Below are 21494 nucleotides of genomic sequence, written 5' to 3'. Positions count from 1 at the left end.
ACTCAACTGACAAATATTTTGACTTTCTACTCTGCCAGCCACTGTCCTATGTCATGTGGGACATTCAGCTGGGTTTTTAGTTTTCAATATATTCCATATATAATTGAATATAAGTAGTTGATTCAATAAAACAAGGAACCTGTATTCCAGATATTAACTAATATTTCATCTTCTAAAACTCAGTAATATTTCTAAAATTAGTATAGATCTGTTTTTACATTTATAATATAAAGAAGACCTCTGCAGCTGTAAAAATAAGGAAATAAAAGTTTTTTTAAAATTGCCTTGAATATACTGTTTATAGATAGTTTGTTTATAATTCACCTTCAGAGTTTTACTGAAAAATAGATAAATTTATATATTTTATTGTATCACTTGATATATTTTGATAGTATATTATTTGTATACGTTTATTAACAGATAAATTTTAAAAATATCCTTTTTTATTAGCACAATAAGAAATAGTGTTCTACCTAAAACTATTAAATGCATTCATCACTCAGGGTAAATAGCTATTTAAACTCATCATGCCACTCAGCCAACTCTAGCTCCTTCACTCCCAGCAAGTGACCAGCCTTCCACTCTTCTGAGCAGATTAAGAACATCTTAAGGGAACTTCTCAGTTTCTTTTCTATCTAAAAAATTCTCTTGCTTTTATTTCTCCCTTCCCTCTTGTCTAAAACAGAACATTTTTCATTCTTTCTACTGAAACTGATCCTTTAATCTATGCTTTTGAGTTCCTTTTCTTTCTCTTCCAAGAATTTTTTCTACTGATTATTGCTCGTATCTTTCCCCCTTAGCTTCAAACCTTCTTTGTCTTAAAACAAACTTACTCTCAATTCTGAGTCTTTTTCAGGCTACACATTGGCAGACATTGGCCCCAAAAAGGGAAGGGAAGGAAAGAGATGAGCTATAAGTGTGAACTTTCTAATGTGTCTCTGTGATTGTGGCGGCCTTCTGCTTGGAACCTCTGATGGCTCCCGTTGTCAACCAAATCAAGTTCCTTCGGGACCTGCTACCACCTTCCCTCCTCAGCCCTGACTCCCTCTGCCTCAGGATTGACTCTGATAATCACACAGACCCTTTCTTCACCATCCCTTGCTTTTCTCTGTAGCACAGTGACATGCTCGCATTAACTACTTCTCCTCTGCATTTCTAGTTGCCAAATCCAAGCCTTCTTTCAAAACCTGAAATAGTATTTCTCAAGTGCAGCATTCCCAAGTCATCTTTTGTTTCTCTTGTTTTTGTACTCCCATTTATGCCTCTATTGCTTTTACAGCTTATTGTGTGTATATTTTTTCACCCACTGAACCTTAAGCTCTTTGAAGGCATGAATTGTGTCTGATTTATTTTTGAGTTCTACATGTGTACATTATTCTTAATTCCTAGTCATTAAGTGTCATTGAAATAGACTTAAATTACGTATATTTATATTTAATTATATATAAATCTGTATAAACATATTTGGTAAATGAGGCAATGATATCTGGATTCAAACTCAAGTAAATATTGAAATTTGCATTCCAATAATATTTTACTTCATTATAGTTTAGTATATAAGCTTTGGAAAAGATGTGATTTGATTGAGTAAATGGACCAGTAGATGGAATTCTGGAATTGTTTGACAGTTTGCCCAATGGGACCTTATAAACACCTGCTTGAAACTTGAGTAATCTTCTAGCCTTAAACTCTGTAGACAGTGATATATTCCCAGATGAGGCTGAAAATATGAATGCCATTCGGAGTTTACAGTGTGCCAGGGGAGTCCCTGAGCAACCATGCAGCACAGGTAATCACGAAGCTTTTCTGGTTGCTTCCTTTGGGTGAAGCTGGCTTCCATTTGAAGCACCGACCTCTATTGGGTCTTTCTTGGTTGTACAAGCCCTTTTTGATCATATGCTTTCAAGAACTCTGGCAATAACTGATGTTCAGCTGTCTTGCTGTGTGCTAACTTTATGTCCATTTCTAAAGTCTTGAGGGATAGTACCCTGTCATTTATTTACTCTATATGCCTCACCAGTCCTGGGCTGGTGTTGAATCAAGATTTTCTCTTTGATTTGCTGAGGTCGTATACCTCTTCACTGGCATACTGGTTAGTGTCCCCGCTCTGTCAAAATTTTCAAGAGAGGAGATAGATTTAGCAGCTCCATTATTAAGAGGTGTTTTTGCCTATTCGGTTAGATTATATGTTGTAGACCTCAGCTTGATTTCTTTTTGAGGGTCATTTATTGTGTATAGTCCCAATGCACGAAGGCTAAGGACAACTCTTTTTCATCGCATCTGATAATCACTTGCAGCATGATTATGGAATGCAGCCCAAGATTTCGGCCATGCTTTTATTGCTTTTGGTATTATTTAAGTTGATGTGGGAGGCTGTTCTTTCCTAAGAGATGGATTTTTCTTCAGGCAAAGTTAGCCTGTTTTATGTATACTTATGAATAGAATGCATATTTTATTACTTGATTTCTTCATTTTCTTTGTTTACATAATCTGGAGTTAACTTTGGCATTTCTTTATGTTAATCTTGGCATGTCCAGGAGTAAAAGAAAGATTGGAGAAAGAATCCTGACCTTGGTTATGTTACCTGTAGAAACCAAATAGTAAACATAAGCACCGTAAAAGATAAAACTTGAGAAAACAATATGTTGGAGTTATGACTTTGTTATGGTGTAGTTCTCCTTAGAGTAGTAGTCAAAGAGTCTTCCTTTGGTTTTATCTTCCAAATATTTAGTTAAACAGTAAATATTTAAGATAGCTTGTCAAGAAGTATATACTTACCTGCCATAATCACATTAAGGGGTAAAGCAGAGGAAATTGAAAGGAAGGGAAAGAAAAATAAAAATGGGAATGTAAAAATAAAAATGTATCACAAATGAGAAAATAAGAAATATGTTTAATTTTATGAAACATCTAATTGGCCTTGTCCTTTTGCAAAAACAAGGCAGCACACACCATTCCACAGAAGAATTAGTGCCTCTTTTAGATATTAAGTAATTTACTACTTATAGAAATAGGTTATTTTTGACAATTATTGCTACCATGAACTCATTTTGGAAAAATTAAAATTTTTATTGAGCTTATTTTCTATAAAACCTGATAGTTCAATGAAGCATTTGTTTTTAGCTACTATTATTTTTCTGTTTCTTTGCCTGATTAGCTTTAAAGTATGGATGATACATGTCCTGCTTGTCCTAAGTTCAGTATCATTTGTGTTTTATTTTCCATTCCTTCATTTGATCGGTTTCTGCAATGGGGCCAAGTTAAAAAAACTTTAAATAAAAGGAAGTAGTATGAATAGTGGAAAATAATTGACTTGAAAGTTTGGAGACCTAAGCTGTAGCCCTGAGACATCATAATGACTTGTGAGTCCTTAAGCCTTTGATTTCTCTCATTCTCAGCTTTTTCTTCTGTTAATTTGCTGATAGATTCAATGATTTCTAAAACGTTTGACAATACTAAACACTCCCTTTATGACTAGAGTAAGTTCAAAAACTAGTGGTGATTGAAGAGGATAGTAATATATTTGCTCCTTAATAAGTTAGTCAGATATGACTTAATTGATGTCAAATATGTGATCAAGAAAACAAACTTCAGTTACGACAATGGTCTTGGAAAACGTTGCATATGTTTAAGAACACTTGTGCTGGGGGATCACAGCCCAGATGAGAATAAGGACTGGAGAGCACTTGATGACCCTGAACCATCAAAGAAAGATGAAATTACATTCAGGAGACTAATTACCTCACGGAGAAGGCTAATGCACTGTGGAAAATAATTACTAGCAGATGTTAAGACAAAAATTTTCTCTTTGGTCTTTACCTAACCATGAGGTTGTATTAACTAGAACATCTTATTCCCTAAGTATCCCCAAGAACCAACATTTCATCACACTAAAATTAAGTATATACAACTAAGGAGAAACTGCAATGAAAGTCTTATGTTGTCTGACAGATTTATTTATCTCTAAATCTAAAATGGAGAACTGTATACTTTTGTGTATTAGCATACATGGTTTTCATTAAAGGCTTGCTCAGTATCATTGCCTGTCTGAAAACCTGTTCTAGTGCTCTTGATAGGATTGACCATTCCCTCATTTGTGGTCTCCCTGTTCTGTGTATACTCTTATGTCAAAGCACCTAAAGCACTTTGTTGAACTTACATGTTCAAAATGTCTCCCTCGTAGGTTCTGAGTTCTTAAATGCAGAGCTTGCCTTTTCACTTTTTGTATATTATAAACTTAGCCCATTGTAGGCATTCATTCAATACATGTCACAAAATAGTAAGAAACCCCAGTTAAAGAGGCTTAAGTTACAATCACTAATTCACATATACCTGCTTTTTTGTCTTCAGTAGTGTAGATTTATATGATGCTTTCATTTGTGTCTTTTCTGTGCCCCAGAACTGACTACCTGCTAAGAAGCAATAATAGATCAAAGGTAGGTCTGGAGTCACTTTTACAGGTAGTTGCTAGAACCAGAATCCTAAACCATTATGGCAAGAGGTGGATTTTGCCCCAGCCACCTCCTGTGGAAAATTCCCTTTCCCATACACATTTTTGCCTTTTCAAAGTCTTCTACCTCCTCTCAGTAATGAATTGCTCAATGTTTCAAAATTACCACTCTTCCCTTTTCCTATGTGAATCTCTTTAATCTTCCTTACATTGCAAACCCAACCCCAACCTTTACCTCATATAGTCATCATACTGTTCAGAACACCTGTGTGTGTGTATGTATGTGTGCGTTTGTGTGTCTTCACAGCCTGTTCCTGCCTCCTCTGCACCTCCCGGCATCTCTTACCTTACCACTCTAGACACAGCAGAGTGGGTCAATGAGTCCATTTAGAGATTTTTTTTTTTTTGTAGAGAAGGAAAGATGCCTTCCTCAAAAAAAAAAAGGTGGAATTGATAAATTGTATCTTGACCATGCATTTTTATCTTTCAGTACCTGTCTCCCATCTTTACCTACTACTTTTGAATCTTTTCTACTACCTTCTATAAAATAGAAATATCTCTTCTCTAATGTAGGAACAGTAACATTTGTTCTTTTAAATGTCATACTTAAATACTCCTTTTAACCAAGAAATGTAAGTTTCCAGGTCCTATTTGCTGTTTTTTCACAGTTATGCAAATAATTATTATTATTTATTGTGACGACTCTCATCTAAAGTGGAACTGGTTTATATTATCAGCTCTTTTACTAAAATTATGATGTATTGTGTATTTGTTTCACTTCAGAAAAAACAAAAATGGTCGAAGGTACTTAATATTTGCATGAGTAGTTTGCCGATAAAACTTTATTTAGCCTCTTGTGAGTTTCATGAAAAAGTCTTTTAAATCATTAAATTATAACTTGTCTTAAAATAATTGGAAATGATAGAAAATTGAAATAATCAGGAATCCTGCCGACAATGGATCGTTTAAAAGTACCAGCCTCTGCCTGCCTATGTGTCGTCCCCCCATCTATCTAACCCTGGCTCAGCAGGATCTGTGACCCTTGCTTAGCTTAGTGATGTAGTGACAATAACCTGTAAGCATTCAAGAATCAATATCTCATGCCAAGAACTTTTTTTCCTAAGAGTAAAAAGACTAAGAAACCACCAGAAGAGGAACAATAATACTGAAGCTAATCAAGTGTAGGTTGGAAACAGGAGATAGAAGATTAGAAAATATTTTTAAGGAACTCTTCTACAAACTTATAGGCAACAAAAGAATCAGTCTGTGCTTTGTTAATAAAGTGAAAGGTAACTTTGGCCTCATTTTTAGAAATGACTTTTAATGACCTGGGGATATTTTTACAAGATCCATTAACACTATTTTCTGAAAACTTGTTAGTTTTCTTGAATATTGAGTTTTCATTGCATGGTGATTTTTTATGAATCAAATAACCTAAAAGTAAAGTTGAAAAAATCTCTTCTCTTTCTTTTGTCTCATTGTTTAATAGTGTACTATGTGAACTGTTGATTTCTATGGAATAGAAGCAGAGTTGTCATACTACATTCCCAAGAGCTGTTTGGGGAAAGATTTTTCTTTTCTTTATTTATGTTGTTATTATTACTTCTAAAAATCCTCACTTGAGGATATGTTTATTGATTTTGGAGAGAGGAAGGCAGAGGAGAGAGAGAAAGAAAGAGAGAAACATCAATTGGTTGTCTCCCCTATGTGCCTCAGCCAGGGATGGAACCCACAACCCAGTTTTGTGCCCCGACTGGATGACTGGGCTCAAACTTGCCACCTTTTGGTGTACAGGACTATGACCCAATCGGCTGAGCCACCTGGCCAGGGCCAATTTTCATTTATGTTTATCAAGAAACTAAAGAACAAAAACTTGATTAAAGTTAATGCAAAAATCATTTTCTGAGATTGTTATCTCCATGTCTTTATTGTAATGGTACCAATAATCACCTCCCTTGCAGAGGCCATTACTGATTCCAATTTACAACAAAATGATTTATACAAAATCTCAGAAATTGGTGTCATATCTTTCACATTAGTACCATTGAGATCTTTGCTTTAAGGTTGCACTAATTACCTGGAAGTTTCTGTGAGGTAAAAATCTAAGTAGAACATCACTATCATTCCTTTTTTTGTAAAGGAAAATCCAGACATTGAAGTAATCAATTATAAGTCATATGACAAAACAATTTTTGAATTCTCTTATTGAGTGAAAAGAGGGATCTTCTGTAATCTAAAATTCCAGATATATATGCATGTCATGAGATGAGTGCTTTCTGTTTCCAGTAGGCAGAGCCCTGGAAAGTAAGACTGGAAAAGCAAAGTCAGAACTGGGGACATTGCCTGGTGACTACTTGTCTGGGGGGCACTCAGCTGCTATTTTGAAGGTGGTTGGTAGGAGCAAAGACTTCTGGGTTGGGCATTGGTTGGGTACCTCCTATAGTTGCTTCACCATCAGACGGAGGGGATGTCAGTGCTGACCTCCTGAGGATTACCTTCTCCTTTTCCTTCTTACCTCTTCGTTCAGTGACTGTGGGATTGCCAGTCAGATAGTGACTGAAGAGTGCAGGTTATCTTTCCTGTATGTAGCTAAAGCTATAGAATCTGGGCTCACTGATGCCTTGGGTGAATTTTGCTCAGCGTGCAAAGTGGCTCAGTGATGTATTTATTTATTTTCTGAAGGAGGCTCTGCTTTACTTTAGCTTAGGTCATATCACCAAGGTTTGGGTTTTTTTTTAAAGCACTATAACTTGATATTTTTCTAAAAAGAAGTGCTATCTGGTTTGTTAGAAATATACATATAGTTAATTATTCATTATCTTACAGAATATATACTTCCTTTTTTTTCTTTCTAGGGCACTGCCACTGTTCTCTTGATGTTTAATCAATCATGTCAATCATGCTCTTTGGCTTTGATAAAGCTTTCAGTTTTGAAAATAGTAGATCTTGTCAAGTATCATGTTAAGTGCCAGCAAATGGTTGATTTGAGGCAAGAAGAACAAAGTTTAGAAAGAAAATTAATGTAGCATTTGCTTAATAATTTGCTCTTTGCAGCAACAGAATCTTCTCTGACCACCCACATTCATCTGGTTGCCAATGTGGTTCTTGCTTCAATTGCAGAAGCTATTTTTGCACCTTTTATGTCTTTTGAGGAACTGATGGGCCTCCTTGCTTATGGTGATTCATGTCTCAACATGCACAGGGTGTCCCGAAGTGCTACTGCGGTGATGTGTGGAAAGTAGGGGACAATTAAAGCAAGCCTTTTCCTTTAAGCACTTTGATTGCTCTCTGAACTGGTACTGGATTAATGCGCATTTGAATTGTCGTGTTTTGATGCTTTAGTGCTTCCTATGAGACAATAACTTTTCTGGAAGAGAGAGCAGTGTTTTAAAAAAATGAACAAATATACAATAACTATCTAGGGGGAGTATAATAATATTTTATATGGGCCTTTTATACTTGGAGGTAAACCATCTTAAGATGGTCGATTGATTAATCTGTTTGGCTTAAGTAATTTAACTGAACTTCCATGCATTTTTTTGGATCAAGCTTGGATAAATATTAATTCTAAGCATGAGAAAGTCCCTTTCTTCGCTACTTACTAGGGTTTGTTAAGTACCAGGATTTTACTTCGGTTGGTTTTGGCTTCCTATTTTAGAAATTAATTTTAGCACAGAACATAACATTGCTGATGTAAACTACGGAAAAGAATTTGCTATGAGGATCTGAGACTTCATCCTGTGGGGTAACGTTGCGGATGCACCATAAGTTTTGTGAGAATCTCAGCTTTGGTGCAGAAGTGTATCATGGACAAAGTCAGTGGCATAATTTCTGACTTGGGTTTTAACTCTAGCCTTATTTTCCTCCACTTGTATTGTTACAAGCAACTCTCTTTTAATACATGTACTTATCCCAAAGATTTAAACTGTGTTAAGAGAGAGAAATTTTTTTCTTGAGGAGAAAAAAGTCTTCTTGAGAGATCCAGTTCTGTCTTTTCCCCTGGAAGGCAGTTTCTATGAGTAAAGAATGAGCATGCCTATTAATAAGTTCACTACAAGTGTCATTTTTAAATCTTCTTGTTCATCTTTTAGATTCCCAGAAGTTGCGCATGAGCTCCTGTGGGAGAGTTGGCACCGCAGAAGGCACAGACGGTTGTGATGCGGTTTTGTGATAATGAGGATAACAGGTTAATAACTGAATTTATTATTTATTATTTATTCTGTTCTTACATTTAACTTGAAAAGCAGTTTTGGCCACTATGCACCTATATATAAACTGACTTTGTCATCAAATATGGGAGGAAAAATGTATATGCTATTTAGAAAGAAAAGTGACATGATTTAGTTTGGCTTTTTTTTTTTTAAATTATGGACCAGTTTTAATTAAAAAAAATTTTTTTTGAGTGAGATAACTTCATTTCAAAGAATCTTCTCCTGGCAAAGTTTATTTTCACGTAAAATTCTACTTAGTAGTAAATCTTAATTAGTTTTGCTTATAGTGTAAACATTACACTAGAAAAACAAAATCACAATTGCAAAACAATATATGACAAAATATTAAAAGTAGCAGAACATAGTCAAATCATGATATTTTCCACTTTCTCCAAAAGTTCTCTGAATTGCTTGGCAGGGTTTTATGTAATACACAGTATCTTCCTCATATCTGCGACTTGCTTATTTTAGGGAGAGCTGAGGTTGTTATGGGAATTTTTACTAATAAAAGCAGCATTTATAATGAATTTGGCTCTCAGGAAGGTGCCTTTTTTTCCATCATCCTGTGGAAATAAGTCTGTATTCAGCTGGATGCTGGCACTGGTCATGGTTTTTTCATGGATCCTTTTTTTCCCTCATCTGAGAATCATACATGGTGGTGACTTGTGGGCCATCACTGTTAAAGCAACGCTCTGAGGTGCTTGTGTATTTCTTAAAATATTTTGTGATTGATCTCTGGCATTTGAAAATAAAATATATGGGAATGACCTCTAAAATTTCGTTCACTAACTACTATCATAAGACATAGGTTTGTTTACAAGTAAAAAATACCACTAAATTCTCAATAAAAATAAAAGACCAAATAACCATTTTAGTTTCTTAAAATATTTCATTATTAAAATCTTGGAAGTGGAGGAGTAGTGTCTGTTGCCAGTCATTTTTTCCCATTATTATTTAGGATGTTATTATTTAATGCTCACTTGACTTTTGCCGCCACTCAAGTAATGATTAATTTCCTGAGGTAAAGTTTTTTTTTCTAAGATAGTGTTTTTCTAAGCAAAAGATCCCAGATTGACAACCCAGGGCACTGTAGGCCTTTATTCATCTGCAGAGCAGGCCTGCCTTCCTGCCAATCCCACCCAGCTGTTATCCTGAAGAGACCTCTGTCAAGGTCTATACGCGAGGCTGTTTCTGTGCCTTTCCTTTCAGGGCCTGCCTGAGGAAACTGTTTAACTGGTTGCCAAATTTACTGGAGTGGGACTGTGAAGAGGGGCCAAAGGACAGGGCACACTTTTAGAAAAATGGCAGCTCTTCCCCGTAGTATATATCATTTTCTTTTCTTTTGCTCAGTTCCTTTGGTTCCATTACCACCGAAGTAGCCATGTGGAGGGTAAGATCTCTTTCATCCCAGCCCGTCTCTGAAAAATGTGCTGAGCCTGCCAGGTACTCCCTGTCTTCACTGACGGATAGATTCCAATGGGCTGGATGGAGCACCTTCCACAGGAAACCTAGGAGTCACATCCTCCAGCAAAATATCTTCCTCTTTTTGTAGCACTCAAAGACATTAGGGAAAATTTTAAATGGGAATGTGAAACCATGTTTGGAATACCTCTCCTTTGTTGGCAATGTGTGCCAAAAATGACTTTGTGTGGGTTTGGTTACCATAAAAAGAAATCTCACAGAATGAAATGATAACTGGCTGCTTCTATGTGAGAATTGCTCTAATACTGCATTTTTTAAACATACCAATTGATTGGAAAAACTGGAAATTTACTTTTCACAAGTAGAGTATATGAAAAGTGAAATAATCTTCCCAGTCATAGAGAAGTAATGTAGCTATAATTAACCACATTACTATAGATCTTTACAGCACTAGGTAGATCCATACTGAGAAAATTAAACTAAAACTGCAGATGTATACAGTGGTACATTTGGTGGTTTGTAATGATATTATGAGGTCCAAAGAAACTGTTTCCCAATATATAAGCATTTTCATACATTTAAGTAATAAAACATAAGCTCAGGAATTTATACCATTGTTGGCAAAGTTAGACTACTAAGTAAAAGTGTCACCTCACAAAAAATGACAAATATCATGATCAAGTTGGGGGTGAAACTTGGAAAGCCTTATGATTTTGAAAACGAATTTCTTTTCCTAAGCGGAAGTTGAAGAGAACAGCAAAGAGACTCTTGAACACTCCCAACCCTGGTCGGTGAAGAGACAGTCATGCCATGCCCTGGAATAGATCTGTGAACACAATTTACATTGCAGAGTTTTTTCAGTTTAAACAATAAAGCAACTGTAGACCAGAGATTAATGGAAAGAGTCCACATTTTTAATGGTTCACAAATATGATCAGTAAATTCCCCAAAGGACTGACCACTCATTTTCTCTCCCACCTACCTCTCTCTGTACGCCTCAGAAATGCCAAAAAGGAAACTGATTTTATGGATAGCACTTAGTTAGTGTTGGAGAGAATATCCTCACGTATGTTTAAAATCTCATATAAAGTGTTCGTGTGAAAAAGGTTTAAAATCTAATGCAAAAGGTTCGTGTGAAATGGAAATGATTTCCAGCTCCTGAGGAATACTCTGAAGCTTTTCACCAAAGTGGAAATTGAGACACCACAGCTCAGGGGGATGTAGACCAGAGTGACCCCTGGCACTGCTGGGTTCCCCGCTCAGACACAGACAGGGCTCTTCCTGGGTGTCCGGGTGCGGGGGGGCAAGCGTGGCAGGGTACCATCTGAGTTCCTGATGAAGTGGGAGGACGTATGAGGCAGGTGAACCTTAGAAATTTAAAAGGGAGAGTTTTTTTTCTGACAGGAGCTATTTGCATAATTGAGTCAAGGTGGGTTTTGTTTTTTTTTTACTGGGGTCAAAGTTTTGAATTTAAAAAAAATTCTGGATAACAAATGCTATTGGAATACAGGGTGATGCTATGTTAATATCAGAAAAATTGATTTTTACTTTTTTAATAAAATAGTAAATACGACTTTTTCTGATTCGCTCCCTTTTCTACAAGTTTAAACCCAACAAAAATGAACTAAATGTTTAGACATTTTTGTTCTGATTATTAAATATCTGCTTTTAAATTTTATGTAAATCATGTTTTTATCTTCTGGTCTATTCTTTAACAGCAAAATATTATTGCTATTTTTTATGAATTTTTTTGATGTATCTCTTTTATGTGATGTGTCCTTAGGAATAGGAATAGTATGTATCTTGTTTAGGGTGTTATGGTTTTAATTTATTACTGTACACTATAAAAATTAAAACCACCTGATTTATTAAGGTAATATCTCATTGCAGTGAAAATACTGTATTCTACTTAATTAGTAAATATATTATCCCAGTCCCATTTTTCATATAATTTTACATAGGAAGTCTGTGTTTTAAGCAAAATTAAAATTCTGTGTAAACTAACAAATGGGATGCAGCCAATATCCCTAATTTTCACTTGGATGAGGTTCTGATTGTCCTTAAAAATAATGCTTTTTAAAAAATTTTTATTATTTAAATACAGTTCACATTCAGTATTATTTTGTTTTCATTTCAAGTATGCAGTATAGTGGTTATACAATCATATACTTTCCCAAGTGTTCCCCCTGGTATTTTCGGTACGCACCTGGTGGCATACATAGTTATTACGTGTTATTGACTATATTTCCTATGCAGTGCTTTACAATCCCACAACTATTGTGTAATTACCAATTGGCACTTTTTTACCCTTCACTTTTTCACCCAGCCCCCTTTTTAAAGAATAAAGTAAGTAAAACAATTGTTTGTCATGGGAATTTATCATGTTCTCATAAGCAGCTGTCCTCATCAATACTTTAATATGCACATTTTGAACATTATTTAAATTATGGATTTGTTTGATTTCTAGGAAATGACACAGGGAGGGGCAATTTTTATACTACTACTATGCAAAACTCACATTCTCCAAGGACCGTGAAAAATTTAAGCATTAGAAATATTGGAGTCGATAGTTCTAAAAATATATATGTTTTTAAGAAAAAAAGAAATTATTGATCATATATTATTTTAAGTTTTCATAAAACTTAACAGCAGAGGTGGGTGGGAGAGGTGAGACTTCTTAGGCTTGGAGGCCCGCCAAACCTGGATTTGATTTTGGTTCTGACACTCAACCTACCTAAGTATCATCTTCAAATTTAAAATAGGCATAATAACACTTACTGCATAGAGCTGTCATGAAGATCAAATAAGATAATATATATATGAAATTCTATACAAGCTTCCAGCACACAGTGAATGCACAATAAACAACCACCACAATTATTGTTATAGCAATGGAACTGCAGGCAGAGACCAATACCATGATAAAATATTAAATATGAACAGTGACTTCGATATTATTCAGTTCAAGCTTTGACTTATAATTAAGGAAATACTTGCAAATGTTTCTGCCTTGGCTTGAAAATACAGTCTACTTCCATTTTAGAAGGTGTAATTTACCCCTGAAAGTTTGACAGAGATTGTATCTATATGAACCCTAAGTATTTGGTTAATTAAACAAAAAAATTCAGCCTATTTGCGCTTGGCATTGCGTTTTCTTCTTGTTAGCATGGATGCTGGAGATGGCCAAAGTAAATCTGTATTGTGGTATTATGAGGTCCTTACTTCTCTTTCCACCTTTTTTTTACTACCTACAGAAGGATGCATATAAAAATCACTGTGGGGGAAAAATTCAATCCAATACTAAAACTTTTTAGCGAACCGAAGTTAATATACTTGTTTAGTTTTTCCAGTGATTGCTTTACAAACCTACATGGCTCTTAGCAGAAGGAACTTTTGATTACAGATGTCTTGCTACCAATATCTGGGCCTACTGATTTCTCATCCCAAAGACATATTATTCCCATGGGAATTTTCATTTACTTTTCTAACAGTAGCTGCTATTATCATCATTACAGTAACATTCTATATTAGGAAGCAAATTGGACATGGAAGTAAGACTAGTACTTGAGATTTAGTTTGGGAGATTGTGATACATTTACATCTTTTTATTGTAAACAATATTTTATTAAAAAGATGAACATGCTTGGGTTAAAAATATAAAGAAAAATAAAAAGCATCACAAGCCATAAAGTGAAAAGTAGAAATCCCTTCCTGCCCCTCCCTCGGACTCCCTGGTCCTGTTTCTGCTATTTAACTACTATTAAAAGCTGTTCGGCATCTCTGCATAAATTTTCTGTTTATTGCCTGTTTCTTTTTTACACAAATGGGATTATTAAATACAGCCTAGGGTGCAATAAGCACTTTTTTACAGTCAATCTTACTATCCTTTGAACAAGCTTTTATATTGGAACTCATAGCTGTACTTTATTTCTTTAGATGGCTGAGTTTTATGATGGAGCCATAGTTTATTTAAGCAATCCTTGTACACAGATCTTTGTGCACTTGTGCAGGTACATCTGTAAGGATAGATTCCCAGCGGTGGAATTCCTGGGCCCAATAGCATGAGTTTTTTACTTCGATAAGCACTGCCACATTGCCTATCCAGGAAATACCACAGCTTTCATCATAATTGATACAATTGAGCATTGAAATTCTCAGAATCCTCTGGGTACTACACTGGAAATTTTCTTCCGAAAGTTGACTGTCACTTAAAATGTAATAGTTTCTAAGTTGTCGAGTTCTCCATAGTCATCTGGAAGACTCCTTGTGATGTAAATTTTCTAAAAGGGAAATATATTCCTTTAAATACTCAAACATATAGGTTCAAAAAGAAAACTCTATTATTCTCAACTTTTTACTATCTAAGGGATTGGAACCAGGCTAAATGTGTTGAAAAAAACTAAGATTTGTTTCTTATAATAATCCTGTCTTAGAAAACATTACTCTGAAGTTTTTATAACTTTTTGAATTATTTTTGAACACCCTGTCAGTATAATGATACTGCTTTATTAGAGTGTAATCTAAGAAGTTACTTGCTTTTATTCTGTAGAGCACATAGCATTGTGAGCTCTCGTATAAATGAACTTTAAATTGACATTTGTATATAGCAATGTTGTGGTTTAATATATAGGACAATTTTTCCTAACTGGAATTATTTTCTACCCAGGAAGCGTCAAGACAATCATGCCCTTGAGAACTGTAAACCATTCAGGTAATCATTGCACTTTTAAACTGTTCCCAGAATATGTTTTTGTTTTCCATATTATGAAGGTTTTATAATTATGTATTTATCATGACTTTCCTGCTTTCTCCAAAGTTCTGTGGCAATCACCAATTCTTACAGACTTAGTCTAGTGTTACTAATCACTGCTTTTAAGCTATAAATATGTCTATGTTGCCCACTATGTATTATGTTATGTATTTGTGTGTTTATATAATTATATTACATGTCTATAAGTAAACATTTTGTATTAAGCTATAAAATATACCTATAGAGAGAAATATGTGCACCAGCATGCAAGTCATAAAACTTGCTTAGAAGTAGTTCTAAATTTATTTTAGTGAAGACTTTTAAAATTTTTATGATTTTATAAATAATATTTATCAAAAGTTTTTCTTAAAATTCTTTTCTAACCAAAATTAAGGTGTATTTAAAAGGATGACCACAATTCAAGCATTGAAGAGATTTATGCTTATGAGTTAATGCTAAGTTTGATATTAATGTCCTTTAATTGTGGAAACAATGTAATGGCCATAAAAATAATTCCTTAGAGTAAAAATCATTTTCAATTTATCTAATTTCAGGCTGGTTATTTAGGATTGGTTTTGGTTTTTTACTTGATAACTGTTTTTGACAATCTCCTTGTATTTCTTTTTTTCCCCCAGATCATTGTATCTTAGTGAAACTGGCAATTGAACTTTGCTCTAGTTGATGGGCAGAATTTCTCCTAGACTATTCATCATCCCAATTTCATCCTAGTTGAAAATATTCAAATGCCATAAGAAATTTTTATAGATTTACACTTAGCTTTTGGGTAGACCTTGCTACAATGGAGAGAACTGTGTTATAGCCCCGGTCCAAGGACATTGCCCATAGACTACGGGGCAGGTGTCAAAGGTTCCCAAAAGAAGGAGCACTCAGCAAGTTCGCAGAGCCCTGGAACATGGAAGCAAGCAAGCTTTGAAGAGCACAGCTTCAGAGACACTCCATGAGTCTGCAGGACTTTCCAGTGAATTAGCACTTAAGACCTTGTGTAACAAAATGGACACTGGGGACACAGCTCTAGGACAAAAAGCTACCTCAAGGTCTGGAGAAACTGATAAAGCATCAGGTAGATGGAGACAGGAACAATCAGCTGTTATTAAGATGAGCACTTTTGGCAGTCAAGAAGGACAGCGGCAACCACAAATAGATCCGGAGCAAATCGGAAACACAGCATCAGCACAACTCTTCGGTTCTGGGAAACTGGCCTCCCCTAGCGAAGTGGCACAGCAAGTCACAGAGAAGCAATACCCACCGCACCGTCCGAGTCCTTACTCATGCCAACATTCACTCTCCTTCCCTCAGCACTCATTGCCACAGGGGGTCCTGCACAGCAGCAAGCCACATCAGAGCCTCGAGGGCCCTCCGTGGCTTTTCCCTGGCCCTTTGCCACCTGTTGCCTCTGAGGACTTATTTTCCTTTCCTATCCATGGCCACAGTGGTGGTTATCCTAGAAAAAAGATTTCAAGTCTGAACCCTGCTTTTAGCCAATATTCCCAGAAAAGTATCGAACAGTCAGAAGACGCTCACAAGAAAGAGCACAAACCCAAGAAGCCCGGCAAGTACATTTGTCCTTACTGCAGCAGGGCGTGTGCCAAACCGAGTGTGCTGAAAAAACACATCAGGTCCCACACTGGTGAGCGGCCGTATCCATGCATACCTTGTGGTTTCTCTTTCAAGACAAAGAGCAATTTGTACAAGCACAGGAAGTCACATGCCCATGCAATTAAGGCAGGCTTAGTCCCTTTCACAGAGTCAGCTGTATCTAAATTGGACCTAGAGGCTGGTTTTATTGATGTAGAAGCAGAAATACATTCAGATGGTGAACAGAGTACAGACACAGATGAGGAGAGTTCTTTATTTGTTGAGGCCTCTGACAAAATGAGTCCAGGTCCGCCAATCCCGTTGGATATTGCAAGCAGAGGGAGTTATCATGGATCGCTGGAAGAATCATTGGGAGGTCCAATGAAGGTGCCCATTTTGATAATTCCTAAAAGTGGGGTTCCTTTAGCTAATGAAAGCCCTCAGTATATTGGCTCTGATATGCTACCCAATCTGTCTTTAAATACTAAGGCTGATGACTCTCACACGGTAAAACAGAAACTTGCACTAAGACTGTCAGAGAAAAAGGGACAAGATTCTGAGCCATCTCTAAACCTTCTGAGCCCGCACAGTAAAGGAAGCACTGACTCTGGTTACTTTTCTCGCTCAGAAAGTGCAGAGCAGCAAATAAGCCCTCCAAACACAAATGCAAAGTCTTATGAAGAAATCATCTTTGGCAAATACTGTCGGCTTAGTCCCAGGAACACACTCAGTGTTACAACCACAAGTCAGGAGCGTGCCACAATGGGCAGGAAGGGCATGATGGAACCATTACCTCACGTTAACACCAGGTTAGACGTCAAGATGTTCGAAGATCCTGTTTCACAGCTGATCCCGAGCAAAGAAGTCGACCCCAGTCAGACAAGCATGCTGAAATCCACCAAATTCAACAGTGAGTCCAGACCATCCCAGACTATTCCATCATCTATCAGGAATGAAGGAAAACTTTACCCTGCGAATTTCCAAGGCAGCAACCCAGCTCTCTTAGAAGCTCCTATGGACTCTTCACCCCTTATTCGAAGCAACTCAATGCCAACTTCTTCAGCAACTAATCTGAGTATCCCTCCTTCTCTGAGAGGAAGCCACTCATTTGATGAGAGGATGAGTGGCTCCGATGATGTGTTCTATCCAGGGACTGTCGGAATTCCCCCTCAGCGCATGCTGAGAAGACAAGCTGCGTTTGAGCTGCCTTCAGTACAGGAGGGACACGTGGAGTCCGAACACCATGGCAGGATGGCAAAGAGTATCTCAGGTTCATCCTTGAAGGAAAAGAAATTGATTCCCGGGGACAGGGCTGGCTATGACTATGACGTCTGCCGGAAACCTTACAAGAAGTGGGAAGACTCTGAAACACCAAAGCCAAGCTACAGGGACATTTCCTGCTTAAGCTCTTTAAAACATGGCGGAGAATATTTTATGGACCCCTCGGTGCCACTGCAGGGAGTGCCCACCACGTTTGGCACTACATGTGAAAATAGGAAACGCCGGAAAGAGAAGAGCGTAGGAGATGAGGAGGACACCCCCATGATTTGCAGCAGCGTTGTAAGCACTCCCGTGGCCATAATGACCTCAGATTATGATCCCAAACTGCAGCTGCAGGAAGGCGGGAGAAGTGGATTCGCCATGGCTGGGCATGACAACGCCTCTCATGGTCACTCGGAGCGCTTTGACCTGTGTCGACCTCAGCTCCACTCTGGTAGTCCATCTCTAGGGTCAGAGGAGTTACCGTCAGCCACTGATTTAGACAAGATGTCAGACTTAGGGGGCAGGAAACCTCCAGGAAATGTGATTTCTGTGATTCAGCACACAAACTCACTGAGCCGACCCAATTCATTCGAAAGGTCTGAGTCATCTGAACTGGCGGCTAGTGCACAGGAGAAAGCCTCTTCGCCTTCCGAGACCTGTGACAGTGAGATTTCTGAAGCCCCGGTGAGCCCAGAGTGGGCTCCCCCCGGGGAGAGTGCAGAAGGTGGGGGCAAGCCGTCCCCTTGTCAGGGGGTTCAACAGCAGGCGTACCACGCGCAGCCCAGGCTGGTTCGCCAGCACAACATTCAGGTTCCTGAGATTCGAGTGACAGAGGAGCCAGATAAACCAGACAAGGAGAAAGAAGCCCAGAGTAAAGAGCCAGAGAAGCCTGTGGAGGAATTTCAGTGGCCCCAGAGAAGCGAGACCCTTTCCCAGCTCCCAGCTGAGAAGCTGCCACCCAAAAAGAAGCGGCTGCGACTTGCAGACATGGAGCACTCTTCCGGGGAGTCCAGCTTTGAGTCCACGGGCACAGGCCTCTCACGCAGCCCCAGTCAGGAAAGCAACTTGTCCCACAGCTCCAGTTTCTCAATGTCTTTTGAAAGAGAAGAAACCGTTAAGCTTGGTGCACCTGGTAAGCAAGATGAGTTTGGGAAGCATTCAGAATTTTTGACTGTCCCTGCTGGTTCATATTCACTGTCTGTCCCAGGTCACCACCACCAGAAAGAGATGCGGCGCTGCTCGTCCGAGCAGATGCCCTGCCCCCACCCAACTGAAGTCCCAGAGATTCGGAGCAAGTCGTTTGATTATGGGAATCTGTCCCACGCCCCCGTGGCAGGGACGTCGGCCTCCACGTTATCCCCGTCCCGGGAGAGGAAGAAGTGCTTCCTGGTGCGGCAGGCTTCCTTCAGCGGCTCCCCTGAGATCGCCCAGGGTGAGGCCGGGACTGACCTGGGCGTCAAACAGGAGCAGATGGAACACCTGCACGCTGGCCTCAGGTCCACGTGGCACCACGTCCCGTCCTCTGTGCTGCCTCCTCTCCAGGCGGAGGACCTAGGGAAGCAGCTTGTGGGTCCTTGTGCCCAGCTGAGCTCAGGGCCACTCCACCTGGCGCAACAACAGATCGTGCACATGGACAGTCAGGAGTCTCTGAGAAATCCCTTGATACAACCAACATCCTATATTGCAAGCAAGCACTTGTCTGAACAGCCACATTTATTTCCACATCAGGAGACGATTCCGTTCTCTCCAATCCAGAACGCCTTGTTTCCGTTTCAGTATCCTACTGTTTGTATGGTTCACTTACCGGCTCCGCAGCCTCCTTGGTGGCAGACCCATTTCCCACACCCCCTTGTGCCGCACCCTCAGAAGAGCTATGGCAAGCCTCCTTTCCAGGCAGAAATTCATCCCAGCTATCCTTTAGAGCACGCTGCAGAGCACACTGGAAAGAAAGCCGCCGATTATGCACACACGAAAGAGCAAACTTACCTGGGTTATTCAGGAACATCAGGGCTACACTCAAAGAACCTTCTTCCAAAGTTTCCATCAGACCAGAGCACCAAGTCAACGGATACTCCCTCCGAGCAGGTTCTTCAAGAAGATTTTGCCTCAGCAACTGCCGGGCCTTTACAGTCCTTACCCGGAACAGTGGTTCCTGTTAGGATCCAGACCCATGTCCCGTCCTATGGGAGTGTCATGTACACAAGCATTTCCCAGATCCTTGGGCAGAACAGTCCTGCAATTGTCATATGCAAAGTCGACGAGAATTTGACCCAAAGAACACTGGTCACGAATGCAGCCATGCAAGGGATAGGGCTTAACATCGCCCAGGTGTTAGGGCAGCATGCAGGCTTAGAGAAATACCCCATTTGGAAAGTACCTCAAACCTTGCCTCTCGGCTTGGAATCCTCAATTCCCTTGTGCTTACCTTCCACCTCGGACAGTGCCGCCACCCTGGGAGGCAGCAAGCGGATGCTTTCCCCGGCCAGCAGCTTAGAACTCTTCATGGAGACAAAGCAACAGAAAAGGGTCAAAGAAGAAAAGATGTATGGACAGATTGTTGAGGAGCTCAGTGCTGTGGAGCTAACCAACTCAGACATCAAAAAGGATCTCTCCCGCCCACAGAAACCCCAGCTGGTTCGACAAGGCTGCACTTCTGAGCCAAAGGACGGCTTGCAGTCGGGGTCATCTTCTTTGTCCTCGCTGTCTCCCTCCTCCTCTCAAGAACATCCCTCTGCCAGTGCACCCCTGAGGGAGCCATTCCCTCCCAGCTCCCGGGCACCCTCTCTCGGGCAGAAGTCCAGTGGGCCTTCTGAGAGCAAAGAGTCCTCAGATGAATTAGATGTTGATGAAACAGCCTCTGACATGAGCATGAGCCCACAGGGTTCCTCGTTGCCCCAGGGAGACAGTCAGCTGGAAGAGCATGGAAGGGGCCAGAAGCTGCCTGTTGGCATGCTGGTCCACATGGCCTCCGGCCCAAGCGGGAAAGCGGCAAACTCAACACTTCTTTTCACGGATATGGCTGATTTCCAGCAGATTCTTCAGTTCCCCAGTCTGCGGACAACAACTACTGTGAGTTGGTGCTTCTTGAATTATACAAAACCCAATTATGTGCAACAGGCCACCTTCAAATCCTCGGTTTATGCTTCATGGTGCATTAGTTCCTGTAACCCAAACCCGTCAGGATTGAACACCAAGACCACTCTGGCTCTTCTGAGGTCGAAGCAAAAAATCACCGCAGAAATTTATACTCTGGCTGCTATGCACAGGCCGGGAACCGGCAAGCTGACATCGTCAAGTGCTTGGAAGCAGTTCGCTCAGGTAATGAATATCGTTCTGAAAGCATTCTGTATTGTGGATTTGATTGCTGAGCAGAATACGTAGTAAGAGACAGTCTAAAAATTGCAAATAAAATGAACGTCAGAGTTGGGAGAGTCCTGTGCAGCATTGGGCTTACCCGTGGGTGAGAGAAGCCGCTGGCGTGAACTTAGAATGAGGGTCTCGGGAAAAGTCCCAGCCACAAAGCATCTCCTTCACGCAGGTGCCATGAAATTCTGTCTCAGAGACTAAGTCCTCGGGGCCCTTCGCCCTCCAGACCTGTGTTAATGACCTTGCAGTTTACTTCTCTTTTGACGTGAGGAATTCAGGAAGTTGTGAAAAGGGGACGTAGAGTGGGGAGAGGGCGCTGAACAGAACCATCAGGCTGGAGAGGAGCAGGGAGTCAGAAGTGGACTGTGCGAACTTCGAGGGCTTGCTCCCATTGACAGCGCTTTTTACTAAACTTTCTTTTCTATGTATCTCTCCC

At 39.3% G+C, this 21494-nt stretch overlaps 1 protein-coding gene across 8 annotated transcripts in view; it reads left to right on the top strand.

Moving 5' to 3' along the window:
- The window catches only part of HIVEP2 (HIVEP zinc finger 2), a 188103-nt gene that overhangs the window by 149279 nt on the left and 17330 nt on the right, over window positions 1–21494 (top strand). For all 8 annotated transcript variants that reach the window (XM_054570052.1, XM_054570047.1, XM_054570046.1 and 5 more), the window contains exons 3-5: window positions 8542–8636; window positions 14750–14794; window positions 15469–21010. In XM_054570052.1, the coding sequence (XP_054426027.1) occupies window positions 15845–21010 (5166 nt within the window). In that variant the 5' untranslated portion in view covers window positions 8542–8636; window positions 14750–14794; window positions 15469–15844. The remainder of the gene's footprint in view (window positions 1–8541; window positions 8637–14749; window positions 14795–15468; window positions 21011–21494) is intronic.

The sequence above is a fragment of the Pteronotus mesoamericanus genome, unplaced genomic scaffold (genome assembly GCF_021234165.1).
Source record: "Pteronotus mesoamericanus isolate MK-2021 breed Mesoamerican mustached bat unplaced genomic scaffold, CSHL_Meso_final contig_20, whole genome shotgun sequence".
Classification (NCBI taxonomy): Eukaryota; Metazoa; Chordata; class Mammalia; order Chiroptera; family Mormoopidae; genus Pteronotus; species Pteronotus mesoamericanus.
The sequence above is the reverse complement of the archived record's forward strand: the minus strand, read 5'-3'. Positions and strand labels throughout refer to the sequence as shown.